The following is a 19,577-nucleotide window of genomic DNA, read 5'->3' as shown; positions in this document are numbered from 1 at the left end:
TTTAAAACATTACCCTTTGTGATCTATCATAGAGGTATGAAGAGATCCAACGTAGAAAATTAGGTGGAAGACCAAGAAGATCAAGTTTATAGATGAGCAACGAGTGTCACACCTTGTCAAATGCTTTACTGAAGTCAGTATATATAACATCAACGGTTTTGCTTTCACTAAATGCTTTTGAGATATAGGATGTTAATTCAAGTAAATTTGTAGAATTTGACTTGCCCTTGCAAAATCCATGTTGACTATATGAAATGCTAGAAGAGATAGAATGCGCCAACTGATTTGTTATAATTGCTTCAAATAATTTAGGAATTGCAGATAGCTTAGCTATTCCCCGGTAGTTCTCCACTGAAGATCTGCTACCGCTTTTATGTAACGAGGTTATAAACGATTCCTTCCATATAGTTGGAAAAACGCCCTCTTTAAGAGACAAATTAAATAACGCTGTTAACGGCTCATATAGATAATCAGAACAATTTATAAGATTAGAAGTAGGGATCTGATCAGGACCATAACTGAAGGACTGCTTTATGGATTTCAGATAAACTATTACATCATCGGGATATATTGCTGGAATATTTATTGAATTCATATGGACATAGTTTAAGAGGATAGTCAATGGTAGCATGTGAATTAATGGAATAATTGGATTTAAAAAACTGAGCAAACATTTTAGAAGCCCACGTACATTTCGCTTGGAGTTTACGAAGTCATAAAATGATTTGGGGTTATATATTATACGCCGTTTGATTTTACACAAGTAAGCTTTATAACACTTTTGTTTAATTAAAAAAACTTATCGACGCAAAAGTGAGTATTTTACATAGTGTGAGTGTAAACCGGGTTTTTTATGTAATCTAAAATAAGGTGATTTTCTGTTTTTCAAATTGCTCCGTTCTTTAGTGAACCATAACTGTGTTTGTTCTTGCTTTACATGCTTTTCAAATAATTTATGTAAAGTTAAAAAGTGCAACGCCTTGTTCAATATTTTCTTTATATGCAGGCCACGACAATTTAGACAGTTCTTTGTTAAGCTTTTTAAAGTTGGCTTTCGAAAAATCAAAGCGAATATTTGGTTCGTATGCTTGGGTACTGCAATTTTGACCATCACTTATAACTTCGTAAGATACCTCCATAGCAGGGTGGTACACATCTTTGGGCAAAACTAGTGGATCACGCTTATTTACAACGGACTTAGATGTATCATCAACATAAACAAGATCTAGTACTTTACCAAACTTATTGTGAAGTACATTAACCTGAGTTAGGCAGAGTTCAGCCATCTCCTCTAAAGATACGTTGTTGCACGCACTGATGCGAAAGGTACGATATCATTGTCAATGATATTCCATGATATGCTTGGTAAATTAAAATCACCCACCACAATCATTGAATCAGAGGGTTTAGTCAGTAAATTAACTGATTTCAGTAAAGAGATGAGTCGTGAATACACCAATGTGTCAGATCGGGGAGGGATATAGCATAGAGCTAAGTAAATAGACCCTTTTCCAGCCTGTACACGAATGCATTTGTATTCTACTGAATCAATGTGTGGAAGACTAACTTCTTCAGATGGTATTGAAGAGTCTACAGCGAAGAGTACGCCATCGCCGATTCTGTCCTCCCTATCTTGCCTATAGATATGCTAATCATTTGGAAGAATCTCTGAATTGAAAATGTGAGGTTTCAGCCAAGTTTCAGTAAAAGAAAGAATATTATAATTACATTCAAGNCTGAATTGAAAATGTGAGGTTTCAGCCAAGTTTCATTAAGAGAAAGAATATTATAATTACATTCAAGTCCTTTAATGTATAAGTTCGTTAATTTAGTATTTAAGCCTCTTACATTTTAATAATACAGTCGTGTCTGGATATAGTGAACTAATTTTTGCATGGCCTGTTCATAGCATGCAGGTTGTTCACTATATTAAGGTTGATTTATTTTGTTCAAAAACTTACCTTATTTGCTCAAAATTCATGTTTGTGTATGTAAGTCTAACAGATCTTTGGAATAAATTTATACCTAGGAAAATAGAAATGTACATATGAATGTTTATTGAAAGAACTCGCGAATAGATGTTTGCTTCATGTGTTCGGAAATTGACTTTTGGACCGCTTTTTCGCGTAGACTTCTCAATACTATTATGCTAGCATAGTCAGTAGTGTTGGTTTCGGTCCATTCGATAGCCTTATCGAAGCTTTTAATAGCTTCAGTAGCTTTTATAGGATTTCTCATCTGTGCTTCGCCTTGCTTATCATCACCAGATTCCGCAGTATCCTCGGCATCTTTCTCTAAATCAATTGGTTCGTCGTCTTCGATTGTATTCCACTTTTCGATATAATTTTCAGTGTAGGTTTCCTAAAACAATTAAACTAAATGAACAGGTGAATGTCAAGAGGGTCAATAGAAATTACCTCCGGTATTACAACTTGCAGCAGATCCTGTATATCATGGACTTGTTTATATTTTTCCTGCAATATTTTTTGGCGAAGTAAGCTCAAAGGAACATCATCGTCTTCATCCTCGCTTTCATTTCGCTCTGTAGCATTGAAACATTCTAGTAAAGGCTTCCAACATTTCGCTACTACACTTGCCTGCAGCTGATTCCAAGCAAGCATTAAAAATGATACAGCATCTTTCAAAGTTAAAGTTTTTAAAAATTGTGTGATGTAATATTTTCCTACAGCTAATAACAGCAGATGTTTTTTGTAGTACAGCTTAGTTAAGCGAATCACATTCTGATCCATAGGCTGAATCAAAGGTGTTACATTTGGAGGCATATAAGCCACGAATATTGAGCCATCAGCAGTTTTAAGATCATCTTCTGGCGGATGGCTAGGGGCGTTATCAAGCAATAGGATAAGCTTTGGTTGGTAAACCCTTTTGTAGCAAATACTTTTGAGCCTAATAACAATTAAAAACGAAAAAATACTCTATAAAACTGTAAGGAATTTTAGATGTATTATTCATGTACCTGAGGAATGAAGCATTGGTGAAACCATTCCCTGAAGATGTCTGCAGTCATCCATGCACTCTTAGAGTTCGGGTAGTCTACTGGGATATCATACGCCTTAAAAGAGCGCGGCTTCTTGGCACGCCCAATTATTAACGGTTTGACTTTATGCTGGCCAGTGGCATTTGTACAAGCAAAAAAAGTAATTCTGGCCTTTTCTGATTTTCTCCCCGGAGCTGTTTTTCGGTTTGGCTGACATACGTTCTGTCAGGAAGCATTTTCTAAAACAAACCGGTCTCGTCTGCGTTGTAAATTTGGTCCTCGCAAAGCTTTAATTCGTAAATAATATTTGAGTTTGTGCTTAAAGGGATCAATTGCCTGGGTATCTGATGATAGTTTATCGCCGCAAACTTTTAACAATCGGATTCCAAAGCGAGATTTAAATCCAGATAACCAACCAGAGCTGGCATGAAAGCTAAGTTCTACTTCCTTAAGGTCAGCGTGCAACTTTATTGCCTTTTCCTTAAGCATTTCCCGAGTAACTGGACAGTTTTTTTTTGCGTTGCTCTATAAACCACTTGTATAACGCCTTCTCCAATCACCTGGTAGGATATAATATTACGTTTTTTTTTTCTTTATTCCTGAAATTGTTGATTTAGCTACACCATAAGTTTTTGCCAAGGATGAAACACCAGCTCCTTTTCCGATTTTTTCAACAATTTCAGATTGTTGCTTCCACGAAAGGAATTTCCTCGCAGGCATGATAACACTAAATTTATTAGCACACAAAAACTTTTAAAAACACATAAAACAGCGCACATCCACTCACAAGCGGCTGGAAACCGACAAGAAATAAATAAACATTAGCATGAAATAGCAGCAGCTTTTCCAATAATAAACATAAGGTGGTAAATTTCGGGGAATACCCGTTTTAATTTCCGATTAATTTTGGTGTTTTTTTGTCAATTTAAGCTTGCTGTTGCTTTTAAAATTTTGTTCACTATTTAGAGGCTTTCGATTGTTCACTATTTAGAGTTCTTCGTGTAAATATTTCGGTGTTCACTATATCGAGGTGTTCACTATAGCGGGCGTTCACTATATAGAGACACGACTGTAAATACTTAAAGCAGATTTAGTAATTAGTTTTCTGATTCAGTGTTATGACGGGGAATATTAGCTAAGTTTTTTACTTTTTTGGGCCTATATTCGAATTCACGAACGAAAGCTCCGGGGGGCCAAAAAAAACTACTAAGCAGCGCACTAAAATTATCTAAATTGACGTCAATTTTAAAGGAAGCAATATTTCTTTCGTATTTAACACTAAATTTTCGGATGCTTAAGTCGACTGTTGTAATTTTTGATTGACTTCTTTAGCGGAACCACAACTAGTTTCCTTGTATCAGACTGGAGTACCGGCGGAAGGGGTTGAGTTACTGCGTTAGTAGTAGATGATGCCACCACTTCAATGGGGGATACTTCAGGCTTGTTATTATCCGAAGCAGATTTCGTTACGCGCTCTTATGAGGCTGAGGATTCTGATGCTGGAGAACACGGAGAAGATAGATTAATTAAGTCAGTCGGAAGATTATTCTGATGTGCAACGGCAATAATTTCCTTAGATGGACTATAAAGACGCTTACGTTTAGGCACACGGATATCCTTAACAGATTGCAAGGTATCTAAGCATTTGAATGATTTAAACATATTTTCATAATGCTTAAATTTTCTGTCAGTGCCGACAATCCTCTTCCTATTTCTGTAAAGCCATTTCTGGTTTGCCTAAATAGCTTGAAAAGATCAACTTCGGTTGACCTGCACTTTACGCAAGACCAGCGAAGGCCCTTGCCATCATTAATAGCGTCCAGAATTCTTCCCGTCAAACCAGCACATTTCAGATGGTAAATACCATCACACAGCCAGCACNTAATTTTGAGTCAATGGAATAATTGGATTTAAAAAAACTGAGCGAACATGTTAGAAGCCCACGTACATTTCGCTTGGAGTTTAAGAAGTCATAAAATGATTTGGGGTTATATATTATACGCCGTTTGATTTTACACAAGTAAGCTTTATAACACTTTTTGTTTAATTCAAAAAACTTATGACACAAAGTGAGTATTTTACATAGTGTGAGTGTAAACCGGGTTTTTTATGTAATCTAAAATAACGTGATTTTCTGTTTTTCAAATTTCTCAGTTCTTTAGTGAACCATAACTGTGTTTGTTCTTGCTTTTCATGCTTTTCAAATAATTTATGTAAAGTTAAAAAGTGCAACGCTTTGTTCAATATTTTCTTTATATGCAGGCCACGACAATTTAGACAGTTCTTTGTTAAGCTTTTTAAAGTTGGCTTTCGAAAAATCAAAGCGAATATTTGGTTCGTATGCTTGGGTACTGCAATTTTGACCATCACTTATAACTTCGTAAGATACCGTCATAGCAGGGTGGTAGACATCTTCGGGCAAAACTAGTGGATCACGCTTATTTAGTACTTTACCAAACTTATTGTGAAGTACATTAACCTGAGTTAGGCAGAGTTCAGCCATCTCCTCTAAAGATACGTTGTTGCACGCACTGATGCGAAAGGTACGATATCATCAGCGTTGCCATTTTAGCCGTTTTCCGGCTAGATTTAGCCGGTTGCGACAACAAACAGCCGGAAAAAATTCGATTTAGCCGGCAGCCGATTTGTTAGCCGTTTTGCAAAAAAAAATTAGCCGTTTTTAGCCGATTTTGCTCTTCGCCTTATTTTATTAAAATTCAAATATACAAGTTTTTATTTTTACAAATTTAGTGCTCCAGAATCTATTAGAAATGGCTAGTCTTATCTCTGAGAAAATTTTCATGTCGGACTGTGTTATGTAAAATTGAAAAACAATCAGATAGTGAGCCGATTTCAATGTTTTTTGTTTTAAGCGAGTGACCCAAATACACATAAACTGGTAGGCGTCATTTTAGCAGATTAAAAAGTTACAAGTTTTGCTGAAATTTTCCACAATTTTCATAATTTTTACACCAAGTGTGAAATCTGTTTGTAGTATATGTTGTTTGTTAAGTAATGTGCTACATATTCATAAAAAATAATAAATATTAAATAAACTAAAGAAAAATAGGCAAAACTTGCTTAAATTTTGCGTCCCAGTATATATTTGGGAGAACGTAGCGGGAATTTTCTGCATAAAATTTTTGTTATGAATGTCTTAAATTTAAGTGTGAAGTTTTATTCGCTACACTTAGAAAATAAAAGAGCACGAATTTCGATGTGGAGCAAAACTCTCTGGGAAGACAATACATGGTGCAAACATACCTTTTTAATTTTATAAAATAAAACTGCAGTAGTTTTCATCTTATGTGGATAATTCGTGTGACAAATACATAGTTTCGTGCTTATATTTTTGTATATATATTTTTAGCAGCACCACATCTTTATCAAAATCCGAGCATCCAATAATTGGTACTGTTACAAGTTGCAGGCACCATTTTAACTCGACCTCTTTCCTGTTCCACGGAAAATGGTACATCTTTCAGAGGTTTAAAGATATTTTGCGTCAGCAATTTGTTATCAACCTACGTACCCTACCTCGGAAAAGCAAAAAACTTTATATTCGAACGTTTGCTCAGGTGTACCGAATTCTGGCAGTTTGGAAACGCGCAACACTTAATATTTTCATCCAACTTCACTGACTTCAAATTCTCAAATTTTTCTACTTTTTTAAGAAACAAAAATTTTCTGCTAGTGAATCTGGTGGCATGATTTTAGTTAAATGTCATAAACTTGTTAAAAGTGAAGTGGTCGGCAACAACAATGAATGTCAATGCCTTCTGCTTTCACAGCTTTACGTGTTCATTTCTCAAAATATTGCCCTCCGACTTTCAGCTAATATAGCTATTTTGCGGGACAAAAAGCAACCTACTGAAAATTATCCAATATTTATAAGAAGGCAAAAGTGTTTAATAGAAAAGAAAACGCGATAACTTTGTAATTTATCTCTGTTTTTATATTTAAGTAATACAAACATGACTTCTGATGTAAAGCTTAGCTACGTATAACGACAGTTTCCTTTGTTAAACAAAAATAAAGTGGTGTACAGCTTACCTACGTATAAATAATCTTTATTAACCAAAAAAAAATTCAATGGATTGACTAGTCTTTCTAATTGTAGTTTATGTATTTAAAAAAAAATTCTGGTTGAAACATTTTAGCCGTTTTTAGCCGTTTTTTTTGTCCAATCTAGCCGGTCGCCCTGAAAAGTTCTGGCAACACTGGATATCATTGTCAATGATATTCCATGATATGCTTGGTAAATTAAAATCACCCAACACAATCATTGAATCAGAGGGTTTAGTCAGTAAATTAACTGATTTCAGTAAAGAGATGAGTCGTGAATACACCAATGTGTCAGATCGGGGAGGGATATAGCATAGAGCTAAGTAAATATACCCTTTTCCAGCCTGTACACGAATGCATTTGTATTCTACTGAATCAATGTGTGGAAGACTAACTTCTTCAGATGGTATTGAAGAGTCTACAGCGAAGAGTACGCCATCGCCGATTCTGTCTTCCCTATCTTGCCTATAGATATGATAATCATTTGGAGGAATCTCTGAATTGAAAATGTGAGGTTTCAGCCAAGTTTCATTAAGAGAAAGAATATTATAATTACATTCAAGTCCTTTAATGTATAAGTTCGTTAATTTAGTATTTAAGCCTCTAACATTTTGGTAATACAGGCGTGTCTGGATATAGTGAACTAATTTTTGCATGGCCTGTTCATAGCATGCAGGTTGTTCACTATATTGAGGTTGATTTATTTTGTTCAAAAACTTACTTTATTTGCTCAAAATTCATGTTTGTGTACGTAAGTCTAACAGATCTTTGGAATAAATTTATACCTAGGAAAATAGAAATGTACATATGAATGTTTATTGAAAGAACTCGCGAATAGATGTTTGCTTCATGTGTTCGGAAATTGACTTTTGGACCGCTTTTTCGCGTAGACTTCTCAATACTATTATGCCAGCATAGTCAGTAGTGTTGGCTTCGGTCCATGCGATAGCCTTATCGAAGCTTTTAATAGCTTCAGTAGCTTTTATAGGATTTCTCATCTGTGATTCGCCGTGCTCATCATCACTAAAATCTCTAAATCAATTGGTTCGTCGTCTTCGATTGTATTCCACTTTTCGATATCATTTTTAGCGTAGGTTTCCTAAAACAATTAAACTAAATGAACAGGTGAATGTCAAGAGGGTCAATAGAAATTACCTCCGGTATTACAACTTGCAGCAGATCCTGTATATCATGGACTTGTTTATATTTTTCCTGCAATATTTTTTGGCGAAGTAAGCTCAAAGGAACATCATCGTCTTCATCCTCGCTTTCATTTCGCTCTGTAGCATTGAAACATTCTAGTAAAGGCTTCCAACATTTCGCTACTACACTTGCCTGCAGCTGATTCCAAGCAAGCATTAAAAATGATACAGCATCTTTCAAAGTTAAAGTTTTTAAAAATTGTGTGATGTAATCTTTTCCTACAGCTAATAACAGCAGATGTTTTTTGTAGTAAAGCTTAGTTAAGCGAATCACATTCTGATCGAATATTGAGCCAACAGCAGTTTTAAGATCATCTTCTGGCGGATGGCTAGGGGCTTTATCAAGCAATAGGATAGCTTTGGTTGGTAAACCCTTTTGTAGCAAATACTTTTGAGCCTAATAACAATTAAAAACGAAAAAATACTCTATAAAACTGTAAGGAATTTTAGATGTATTATTCATGTACCTGAGGAATGAAGCATTGGTGAAACCATTCCCTGAAGATGTCTGCAGTCATCCATGCACTCTTAGAGTTCGGGTAGTCTACTGGGATATCATACGCCTTAAAAGAGCGCGGCTTCTTGGCACGCCCAATTATTAACGGTTTGACTTTATGCTGGCCAGTGGCATTTGTACAAGCAAAAAAAGTAATTCTGGCCTTTTCTGATTTTCTCCCCGGAGCTGTTTTTCGGTTTGGCTGACATACGTTCTGTCAGGAAGCATTTTCTAAAACAAACCGGTCTCGTCTGCGTTGTAAATTTGGTCCTCGCAAAGCTTTAATTCGTAAATAATATTTGAGTTTGTGCTTAAAGGGATCAATTGCCTGGGTATCTGATGATAGTTTATCGCCGCAAACTTTTAACAATCGGATTCCAAAGCGAGATTTAAATCCAGATAACCAACCAGAGCTGGCATGAAAGCTAACTTCTACTTCCTTAAGGTCAGCGTGCAACTTTATTGCCTTTTCCTTAAGCATTTCCCGAGTAACTGGACAGTTTTTTTTTGCGTTGCTCTATAAACCACTTGTATAACGCCTTCTCCAATCACCTGGTAGGATATAATATTACGTTTTTTTTTTTTCTTTATTCCTGAAATTGTTGATTTAGCTACACCATAAGTTTTTGCCAAGGATGAAACACCAGCTCCTTTTCCGATTTTTTCAACAATTTCAGATTGTTGCTTCCACGAAAGGAATTTCCTCGCAGGCATGATAACACTAAATTTATTAGCACACAAAAACTTTTAAAAACACATAAAACAGCGTACATCCACTCACAAGCGGCTGGAACCCGACAAGAAATAAATAAACAGTAGCATGAAATAGCAGCAGATTTTCCAATAATAAACATAAGGTGGTAAATTTCGGGGAATACCCGTTTTAATTTCCGATTAATTTTGGTGTTTTTTTTTGTCAATTTAAGCTTGCTTTTGCTTTTAAAATTTTGTTCACTATTTAGAGGCTTTCGATTGTTCACTATTTAGAGTTATCCGTGTAAATATTTCGGTGTTCACTATATCGAGGTGTTCACTATAGCGGGCGTTCACTATATAGAGACACGACTGTAAATACTTAAAGCAGATTTAGTAATTAGTTTTCTGATTCAGTGTTATGACGGGGAATATTAGCTAAGTTTTTTACTTTTTTGGGCCTATATTCGAATTCACGAACGAAAGCTCCGGGGGGGAAAAAAAAAACTACTAAGCAGCGCATTAAAATTATCTAAATTTACGTCAATTTTAAAAGAAGCAATATTTCTTTCGTATTTAACATTAAATTTTCGGATGCTTTAGTCGACAGTTGTAATTTTTGATTGACTTCTTTAGCGGAACCACAACTAGTTTGCTTGTATCAGACTGGACTACCGGCGGAAGGGGTTGAGTTACTGCGTTAGTAGTTGAGGATAGGGAAGGCGGTGGAGCCTTTGAAGATGATGCCACCACTTCAATGGGGGATACTTCAAGCTTGTTATTAGCCGAAGCAGATTTCGTTACGCGCTCTTATGAGGCTGAGGATTCTGATGCTGGAGAACACGGAGAAGATAGATTAATTAAGTCAGTCGGAAGATTATTCTGATGTGGAACTCATTACCTGAGACCGTAAAGAGTGGGTTAAACAGATTCAACTACAGGACACAAATCTACAATTATTTTAAAAATGACTGATAGCATTGTGTAAGGGCATTAAACTTTTCTCTATCTCTCTCCACTATTTCTGTTCTATTCTAATATTTTTTTTTCTTTTCTATTAATTATGCCATACTCGTTGTTATTGTTAAGTTACATATATTGTATTTTGTTGTTTAATAAAATTTGTTGTTTGAGAAAACTTGTAAAAATTTAAATTTTAGAAACTTGCATAGTAAAATAAGTATTGTAAAACATAATATATATATATATAGTTGAAGTACTATTAAAAGACATAAGTCTTACTCTGTACTACTGAAACAAATTAATTAATAATAATAATAATAATAATGTGCAACGGCAATAATTTCCTTAGATGGACTATAAAGTCGCTTACGTTTAGGCACACGGATATCCTTAACAGATTGCAAGGTATCTAAGCATTTGAATGATTTAAACATATTTTCATAATGCTTAAATTTTCTGTCAGTACCGACAATCCTCTTCCTATTTCTGTAAAGCCATTTCTGGTTTGCCTAAATAGCTTGAAAAGATCAACTTCTAAGTAGCGTTCAGAATCGCTTTTAATTTGGCAAGTATCAAGATCGCACTTCATATTGATAGATTTATGTAATAACACTCGTTAATAAAAGACAAACAAAATAAATTATAACAATTAAGGAGCTGATGTAAAAAGCTTTAAATAAATGTAGCGAACAGTGTGAGTATCACTGTAATTATGACATTTAATAAACGCAACGCAAACTGCTGTGACAAGAATTACTAGAAGAAGTAAACAAAAAGAGTAGAACAAATGTGCAAAAACAAAATGAATTCAGTTAACTACAAAGGATACAACAACAATGATAGCAACAAATGATTCGGCAAGATTAGAATGTATGCTACTGAGATTTAATTAAATTTAGTTAAATATAAAACACAATAACTTTCACTTAGCTTCAATTATTTCACACTATGATGCTCATAAGCACTTTTTATCACTACTTTTAACTCAGAATTAGCACAATAAACTTAGCAAGTAGAAAGCCATATTCCGAGCACAATAAAGTACAACCTCACAGCTTGACGTTTGCGATTAGTGCCTTCAATTAAGATGTTTTTAGAATATTTTATCTTTAAGGGCCTTATTCTGTATCACGAACGATAGGCAAAACGAACGATTCGTCTGCAGACGACAAGCTCTCAGACTGCGATTTTAAATTCTATCGGTAGTCTTTGTCTTGCTTCTCATACATACGTTGCAATGGTCTCGGTTGCGTTTAAACCGGCTAAAATGATGCCGCCGGACTAATTTTTGAAGCATTCCTCTGCAGACGATTCGTTCGTGATACAGAATAAGGCTGTAAAAGCTGGTTTATTCTGAGAGCACACCTCTTCCTAAGGTATTCAATTATTCGTAATTGTTTGTAGAATACAATACATACTTAAAAGGTTTTTAGAATGAAATGCCCCAAAAACTATACGCGATAAACCAAAAATTTTGAAAATTGTGAAAAGTAGAGTTACAAACTTTGATTTACTGACAATTTAGTTAATTTTTAGGGCACACTTTAGTTACCTACTACAAATGAAGTGTACACATAAATACTAATTGCCGATAAAATTTCAAACCAGTATATGGTGCGCTTCAAAAGTTATGTCATAATTAATTTTTCCCTTCTAAAAAATTACCTACATAAAAAAGCACCTGTTTTTAATATTTTTTTGCATTAGAACCTCTACAACTCAAAAGTTATGCAACAAATTGATTACACGAGGCTTCAAGTGTACGTAGTGTGACCAATTGTACGTAAATGACACGTACAGTACGTAAATTTGTAGCCATGTACCGTGTACCGAAGCTCATTACAAAATCGTCAAAATGACAATAAAATCCCCAACACACGCTGTCTGCTGAATACTTTATTTGTGTTTTTCTTGTGTCCGTTATCGGTGGGTAACTCAGCAAATTTATAGGAGTTGACTCAATGACTCCAACTCACTTTAGGGAATCAATTCATTCAACTAACTCATTTGAGTCTTTGTATATTAAACTCATTCGTATCGTAGACTCGTTAAAAGTGGGCGTATTGAACGCGTATTTTCTTTGATCAATCAGATTTGGAGCGATGAGAAATCACAACTGAATATCGAGACATTGCGAGATCTTTTGTTTGTTCGGTACAACATTAAAATGACTTGTACGGAATTTTTCGAATTCGTAAAGAAGCAGCCTCAAATGCTGAAAAAATTGCATCAGATGGAACATACGCGTTCAGGAAAACTACTCAAGATCAATGAATTGATTACATAGGCCGAGACTTTTGTAATTTAGCAGCAATTGCATTATTTCACCTTTGAATGTATGTATGTACTTAAATATTTCTTAATTCGCAAATAAATATGCTGAAGTTTTTACGTCAAAAATGTGTTTGGATATCGACTAATAAACAGCAATAAAATCGTTTCCAAAATTTTTCTTTAAAATTTTGTGTTGCTACAATCTTTTGTGTACGTAAATGAGTTTTTAGAAAAGTGGTAACACTAACTATACTTGTATGAACTATACTTATAAGCAACCAGCTTGATATAGTTTACAACAATGAAAATAAAGGTAAATAACACAAAGGTTACCTGTTTTTAGATTTTCCCATATGCGTGATGTGGAAAAATTTTCCAAGACCAAAATTTCAAAAAATCAACGGTAAGTATGAGCTACTTGCAACTTGCACTTTATTGTACTAAATAAAATTAATTGGGATATTAAATCACAAAAAAAAAGATCTAAACATTATGGTTAAAAAGTTGAAAATTTGTTGGATTTTCCTAAATTATGTACAAGTTTGAAATTTTGATTTACATGGTTTTAGTTATGGTATAAAATAGGGTTTTTTTTTTAAATATCGTAAAAATTTTATCAAGAAAAATCCGTCATTTGATCAATTACGTGACTTACTGTATGTACGTACGTGTATTCTTTCGAAATAAAAATTGAGACTATAGACCTGTTAAGTTTCGCTATGAGCTCAAGAATGATAGAACAAAAGATTACGATGACAGTGGTGAATTAAAAGTAAGCGACGCCGAATAGGAGGATAAAAGAAAATGTCAGAGTAGTCAATTACACCGGCACACAAAAAAAGAAGTGGTGTGTGCTGTTGGAGGTATGCGAGTCAAAAGGGCCTTACATTCATATTCAGCAATTCGAAATATGTACATGTCGGTAGTTGGGTCAGGTTAAATACACCGACCACTTTTTCGAGTGCACCGGCACGAAAAAAAAGTGATATGTACTTATAACCAGACCCTCCTACATAGCTACATGTATTTCGACCGGCTGAATCCGAATCTGGCGTCTGTTTGAGTAAACTTCGAGTAAATATCAGGGACAGAAAATCATTGTTTTTTTTTAATTTTAACCAAAAAAATTAACAAGTTGTAATCGTAGTAAAATAATTTTAATATAAGTACTCAAGTACATATTTGTATGCGTACGTCCTACTGTAATTTACATTGAGTTTTACTTTTCGCTGTCGGCCGCTGTGATGTAGTGGTAAGCAGTGCGCGTTTCCACTCATCAGCACCTGGGTTTTCTTAACAGCGGTCGTCCCTCGGCAGGCAATGGCAAACTTCCGAGTGTATTTCTGCCATGAAAAACAGCTTCTCATAAAAATACCATTACCGTTCGGAGTCAGCGTAAAACTCTAGGTCCTTCCGCTTTGTGTGACAACATCAAGTCGCGAGCCACAAGTCGGAGGAGAAGCTCGGCCAAACACTAACATATGTGTAAGCGCCATTCTATTATTATTATTATTATTATAATTTACTTTTCGAGTTTAATCAATAAAGATTTAAAATAATTAATATTTGAGTTTTATTTTTTCGCTCAAAGCTCGATTAAAAATAATGATTACTTTGTCAAAATCGGCTAAACCAAAGTAGCTGTTTGCGGAATGCGCCACCTTTATTCGCTTCATCGGGCTATGAGCTATTAAATTTTTAAAAATGTATACATACTTTCCGGATACATTAAACTTCTTATTGCGTTCTCCAAGATCGTCATCTGCGTTCGATATTTTAACTGCAGATTGTTAAAATTTTTTCCACATTTAGTACATTCCATTTGAACTGGTGTTATTACATGTCCATTACAGTGGTCGCAATAAATTCCTAAGCGGACATTCTAAAAATAAATTGACAACAATGACGAATTGATTCTATGAATAAAATATATGTATATTTAGTTCTATCATATTTGGTTTTTGATACTATGACTTCAAGATCTCTCCCAAAGAACAAAAGTTTTAAAACACATAGACCCATACTTAAAAGCAGGGACTCAAAATAACAGTTACCACATTTTCTCAAAAATAAAGAAGTCAAGAACAAAATATTGTTGTAGACAAGATTTTTTTTTAATTCTTGAAATCCTCAGGACATTCTCTACCTAAATCCTCCATTCCTTTCATTTCCTAACTTTTTGAAAAAAGTCCAATATAAACGGTTAAATGTGACATTTATTTTTTCCGATAAAAATAAAAGGCTTGGATAAATACCGAAAAAGCCTTCGATCTGAACATAGTAAATTTGGTACCAATCGGTTCGTCTTCACTTCTAGATTTCAAAAATATATAATTTGTTGCTATTGTTGCCTCTGTAGGAACGTTTCGATACTAGCACGCACAAGTACAAATATTTGATACTTCCCAGCAGAACCAACCTAACGCATTCTCCAATACACTTACAAAATTGTAAATAACAACCAACACATTTGCATATTAGCGATATCCATATACCATTCTTTATATAACCCGTTATTAATCGCATAATAATATTTGATTGAAAAGAGACAACTACATATAGGATAATATAATAGCGAATTCCATGTAATAGAAGCAGAAAACTGCTCACACGTGAAACGATTATGCGTTAGATTTATTCAGGAGCCCTATGTAAAATGATGTTTGTAGTACTAGGCGTATATAACGCATTAGTTAACACACATGGTTCTTACTGGGCTCCGATTCGATCAAAGAAAAAGTATCGAAACCAGGGTTCGGATTTGCCTCATTTTATCCCCTTGCTCGCTCGTTAGTTTGCTCTGAGCTTGCGCAACTCACGAGCAACAGGCGAGGCTGGTTGCAAACAGTGATCGGACTTGAAAAAAAAAAATTGTGTGGTAGAATCTGGAAAAAATATGGTTAATCTCAGGTTTTGGATCAAACTTTGTACAAAAATTTAAAAAAATCTGCAAGGTTTCACCTAAATGGCAAACTTTTTAATTATACTCTAAAAAAATGTAATTTTAGTTTAATAAAGTGCAAGAAAAATTGCGTTGAGCTTTGGCATTTTTTTCCTTGACAGTGTAAAAAGCAGTTCTTCCATATCAAGATATTTTTCGAACATATTATGAAAGATTTCTGCAACCTTACTGGTGCTGGCCGCTTTTCTTTTTATCACATCACGATGTAGCGGACAAATGTGGCACGTTCCAGAAACCGCTACTCAATTCTCAAGTAAAAGTAAACAACGCTATAGAAACTTTAGATGCACTGAAATTTTCTAATACTTTCACAAAAATCGCCGTTTTTTAACATTTTCGCTATTAATTCTTTTTTATAAATCATACATTTTGCAATTTAACACAATAAAACCATGTTTCCTGTCGAAAAATTGAATATAGAGCAAATTTACTACTTTAATGTTTATTTTATCCTCCCATTCTGCGTGTTGTTAGTGCTTAGTGTTGGACAATTTTTGCTGTTAAAATTAAAAAAATTATATCGAGTAAAAATAAAACTACTCAAAAACGCGAATATGTGGTTGATTTCAGACCTTGTGCGGTAGATGCTCAAAAAAGTGGCAGATCTACCACAATGTGGTAGAAGTCCGATCACTGGTTGCAAACGAACACTCGTTAAGTACGGGCGCACGCGTTGAGCAGCCAGTGAGCGAGTAAGCAAATGAGGCCCTCATTTGCAGCAGCAGACGAATGAGGTGAGTAAATGAGCGAGGCAAATGAGGCAAGCAGATAAGAAAGGCAAACGGATTGTTTGGTCAGAAAAAATGTATTGGATTTATTGGAGAAAGTTTAATACTGTGTTAAAAATTTGAATATTTCAACAAAGTTTTATGAAAATTTTAATCTTTTTAATCAAATTTATAAAGCAATGCTTGGTCTTTTTATAGCACATTACATTTTAGTATAATTATAATAAAGTAAAAGTATGCCTTCTACAATGAAGCTTGGCAGAGAATGCTTTGGCCACTAAATTAACATATTAATAGAAGATAAATTAATATTTAATATCAATAATTGCATGAAAAATTATATTTCTTGCCCTCATTTGATTAAAAGGAAAAAACATTTCAGATAATTTTATTTATTTGCAACAGCTGACGGCCGACGCACGCGACTTTCTGCTTGGTGTTGGCCTTACGAGTTTCCAAATTTTGGCTTTGCTGACGGCTGCATTGAAATTCAACGCCAACGCAACGCCAAAGTTGTATGTTAGCCGGCCTCTATTCTTTGTTAACGCAAATTTTCTGATGTCTACATATACATACATACATATGTCCTTGAACAACAGGCCACAAATAAATTTGTTCACAAAGGATTATGTACATATATTTCTTTCAGGTATACAGCATAACTGCCACACGTAAATAGCAAACTATTCTGGGGTGTTGAAAAGTGCTTAGTTGTTTTTGTTTCTGCAGCACAAACGATTTCCTATCCTTTTTACTTATTTTCTCTGTAAAGACAAAATACATGCATATGTACATACATACGTACATATATAAATATGCATGTTATGTATGTACATATATAACTCCTAAAAATATTGTATTAAATAATTTATGCTTTTGTATGTAAATAAACTTGAATTGTTGATTTAAATGCTGCCCTAATGTAATATTCACATATCTATTTCTATGAATATGTACACTGCCGGAACAAAGTATTGGCACAGCAAATTTTTCGCAATATATGCAACAATTTTTATTCTAATATTTTTCCGCCAATTTTGTATCAAAATATGGTTCATTCAACAACAAAAAACATAAAAATATAATTCCTGAACTTCGTGCAAAACTCGCGGAAATTCAGCAAATTTTCATAAAAATTTTCAATTTTTTAATAAAATTTTTTGAAATTTTTTGAGTATGCAGTTTTGCAGCCCATTAAATTCCAGTAATAAAATGCAAGTTCGGAGTTAGTCAAAAATCGCGTTGATTTTTGAGAACTTTTTTTTGTTGAAGGTGTTTTGCATTTTTTCCATATAAAGTATTTTCGAAAAAAAATTTTTGTATGGAAGAGACTGCGTAAAAAAAAATTGCCAAAAATCAACGGCAATGCCTAGCTACTTAAAACTTGCACTTTATTATAATAAAATTGATTGGGCTACAAATCTGCATACAAAAAAATCAAATTAAAAAGTTGAAAATTTTCAAGAAAATTTGCTGAATTTTCGCGAGTTTTGCACAAAGTTTAGGTTTAGGTTAGGTTAGGTTATTTTATTTTTGTGGTTTTTGTTGTAGAATGAACTATATTTTTATATGAAATTAGCGGAAAAATATCAGAATGAAAATTGTTGCAAATATTGTGAAAAATTTGCTGTGCTAATACTTCGCTCCGGCAGTGTATTAACATACATACTAGAGTGGTTCACAAAAACACTCTTTTTGGAAATTCATAAACGCTACATCATAATATTGTTATTTGTGATAAAAAAAGAGACACGTATTTCTTTATTTTGAAAAAAAAAGTTTTCTTAGAGGTCGGTTTTTTATGGAAACGCTGCGTTCTCAATTTTTTTATTTTCTTGATATGTTAAAATGCAGCTAAAAAAGTGGTTTCTACATATAATTACTCTGGTATTATTGGGGAACTTTCCCTTAATTACACACTTGTCTTGGACAATTAGAATGGGCCTAGTTCCCGAAAATATGCTCTCGAAAAGACACTAGTAAAATTAAAACGCTGATTCTGAACGATTTACGCATTGTCATGGATTGGAACTTGTTACCAGGGGGTTTCTGGGGTTGCTAATTAGGAATCTGAAGTCAGTTTTTCGAAATTCAAAATGGCGGTCCATTAAAAAAAAATGATTGGATCTGTTCGAAACCCGGCACTCGAGAGTTTCTGGGGTCGCCGATTACGAATCTGAGGTCAATTTTTTTTAATTCAAAATGGCGGATCTAATATGGCGATCAGATTGAAAATCTGTCATCATGTTCTTAATCAGCAACCCCAGAAACCCACTGGAAACGTGTTTTAACCCTTGACAATGTTTAAAACGTTCAGTATCAATGTTTTAATTTTAGTACTTTTTTTTAATTTGATCGCCATATTGGCTCCGCCATTTTGAATTAAAAAAAATTGACTTCATATTCGTAATCGGCGACCACGAAAACTCTCGAGTGCCGTGTTTCGAACAAATCCAATCATTTAAAAAAAACTGGACCGCTATTTAGGATCCGCCATTTTGAATTTCGAAGCACTGACTTCAGATCCCTAATTAGCAACCCCAAAAACCCCCTGGTAACAAGTCCCAACCCATGACAATGCGTAAATCGTCAACGTTTTAATTTTGCAAGTGTCTTTTCGAGAGCATATTTTCGGGAGCTAGGCCCATTCTAATTGTCCAAGTCGGGTGTGTAATTAAGGGAATGTTCCCCAATAATACCAGAGTAATTATATGTAAAAACCACATTTTTAGCTGCATTATAACATATCATGAAAATAAAAAAATTGAGAACACCAGCGTTTTTATAAAAAAACCGACCAGCGCGACCTCTAAGAAAACTTTTTTTTTTTAATGAAAAAACACGCTTCTCTTTTTTTTATCACAACTAACAATAATTTGAGGTAGCGTTTATAAATTCCCAAAAAAAAAAATTTTTGAACCACTCTAATACATACATATGTTAACATATTTTCGTACATAATCGGAGCGCTCACTCGTCGCTCACTCGTCTTACCTAGCCGAGCGAGTATGCAGATAGCTACTCGCCTCGTCACTGCGAGCGGGGCAGCGGCGCTCGCTCGTTTGCCGAGCAAGCCAAACTTCTCGTGCCCCGCCTCATTGCCAGTGTTGCCGTTTTAGCCCTTTGGTGGCTAAATTTGGCTACCAAATTCTTTTTTTGGCCACAAAAATTTGAAATTGCCCCTAGCCCTTTTTTT

At 34.5% G+C, this 19,577-nt stretch overlaps 1 protein-coding gene across 1 annotated transcript in view; it reads right to left on the bottom strand.

Annotated features, from left to right (window-relative positions):
• The window catches only part of LOC108377704 (uncharacterized), a 260,456-nt gene that overhangs the window by 91,199 nt on the left and 149,680 nt on the right, over nucleotides 1-19,577 (bottom strand). The window contains exon 7 of the mRNA XM_017633969.1: nucleotides 14,408-14,573. Coding sequence (XP_017489458.1) covers nucleotides 14,408-14,573 — 166 coding nt within the window. The remainder of the gene's footprint in view (nucleotides 1-14,407; nucleotides 14,574-19,577) is intronic.

This window comes from Rhagoletis zephyria, unplaced genomic scaffold (assembly GCF_001687245.7).
Source record: "Rhagoletis zephyria isolate East Lansing unplaced genomic scaffold, Rhagoletis_zephyria_1.1 Rzeph_scaffold_00109, whole genome shotgun sequence".
NCBI lineage: Eukaryota > Metazoa > Arthropoda > Insecta > Diptera > Tephritidae > Rhagoletis > Rhagoletis zephyria.
This window is presented reverse-complemented; position numbering and strand designations above follow the sequence as displayed.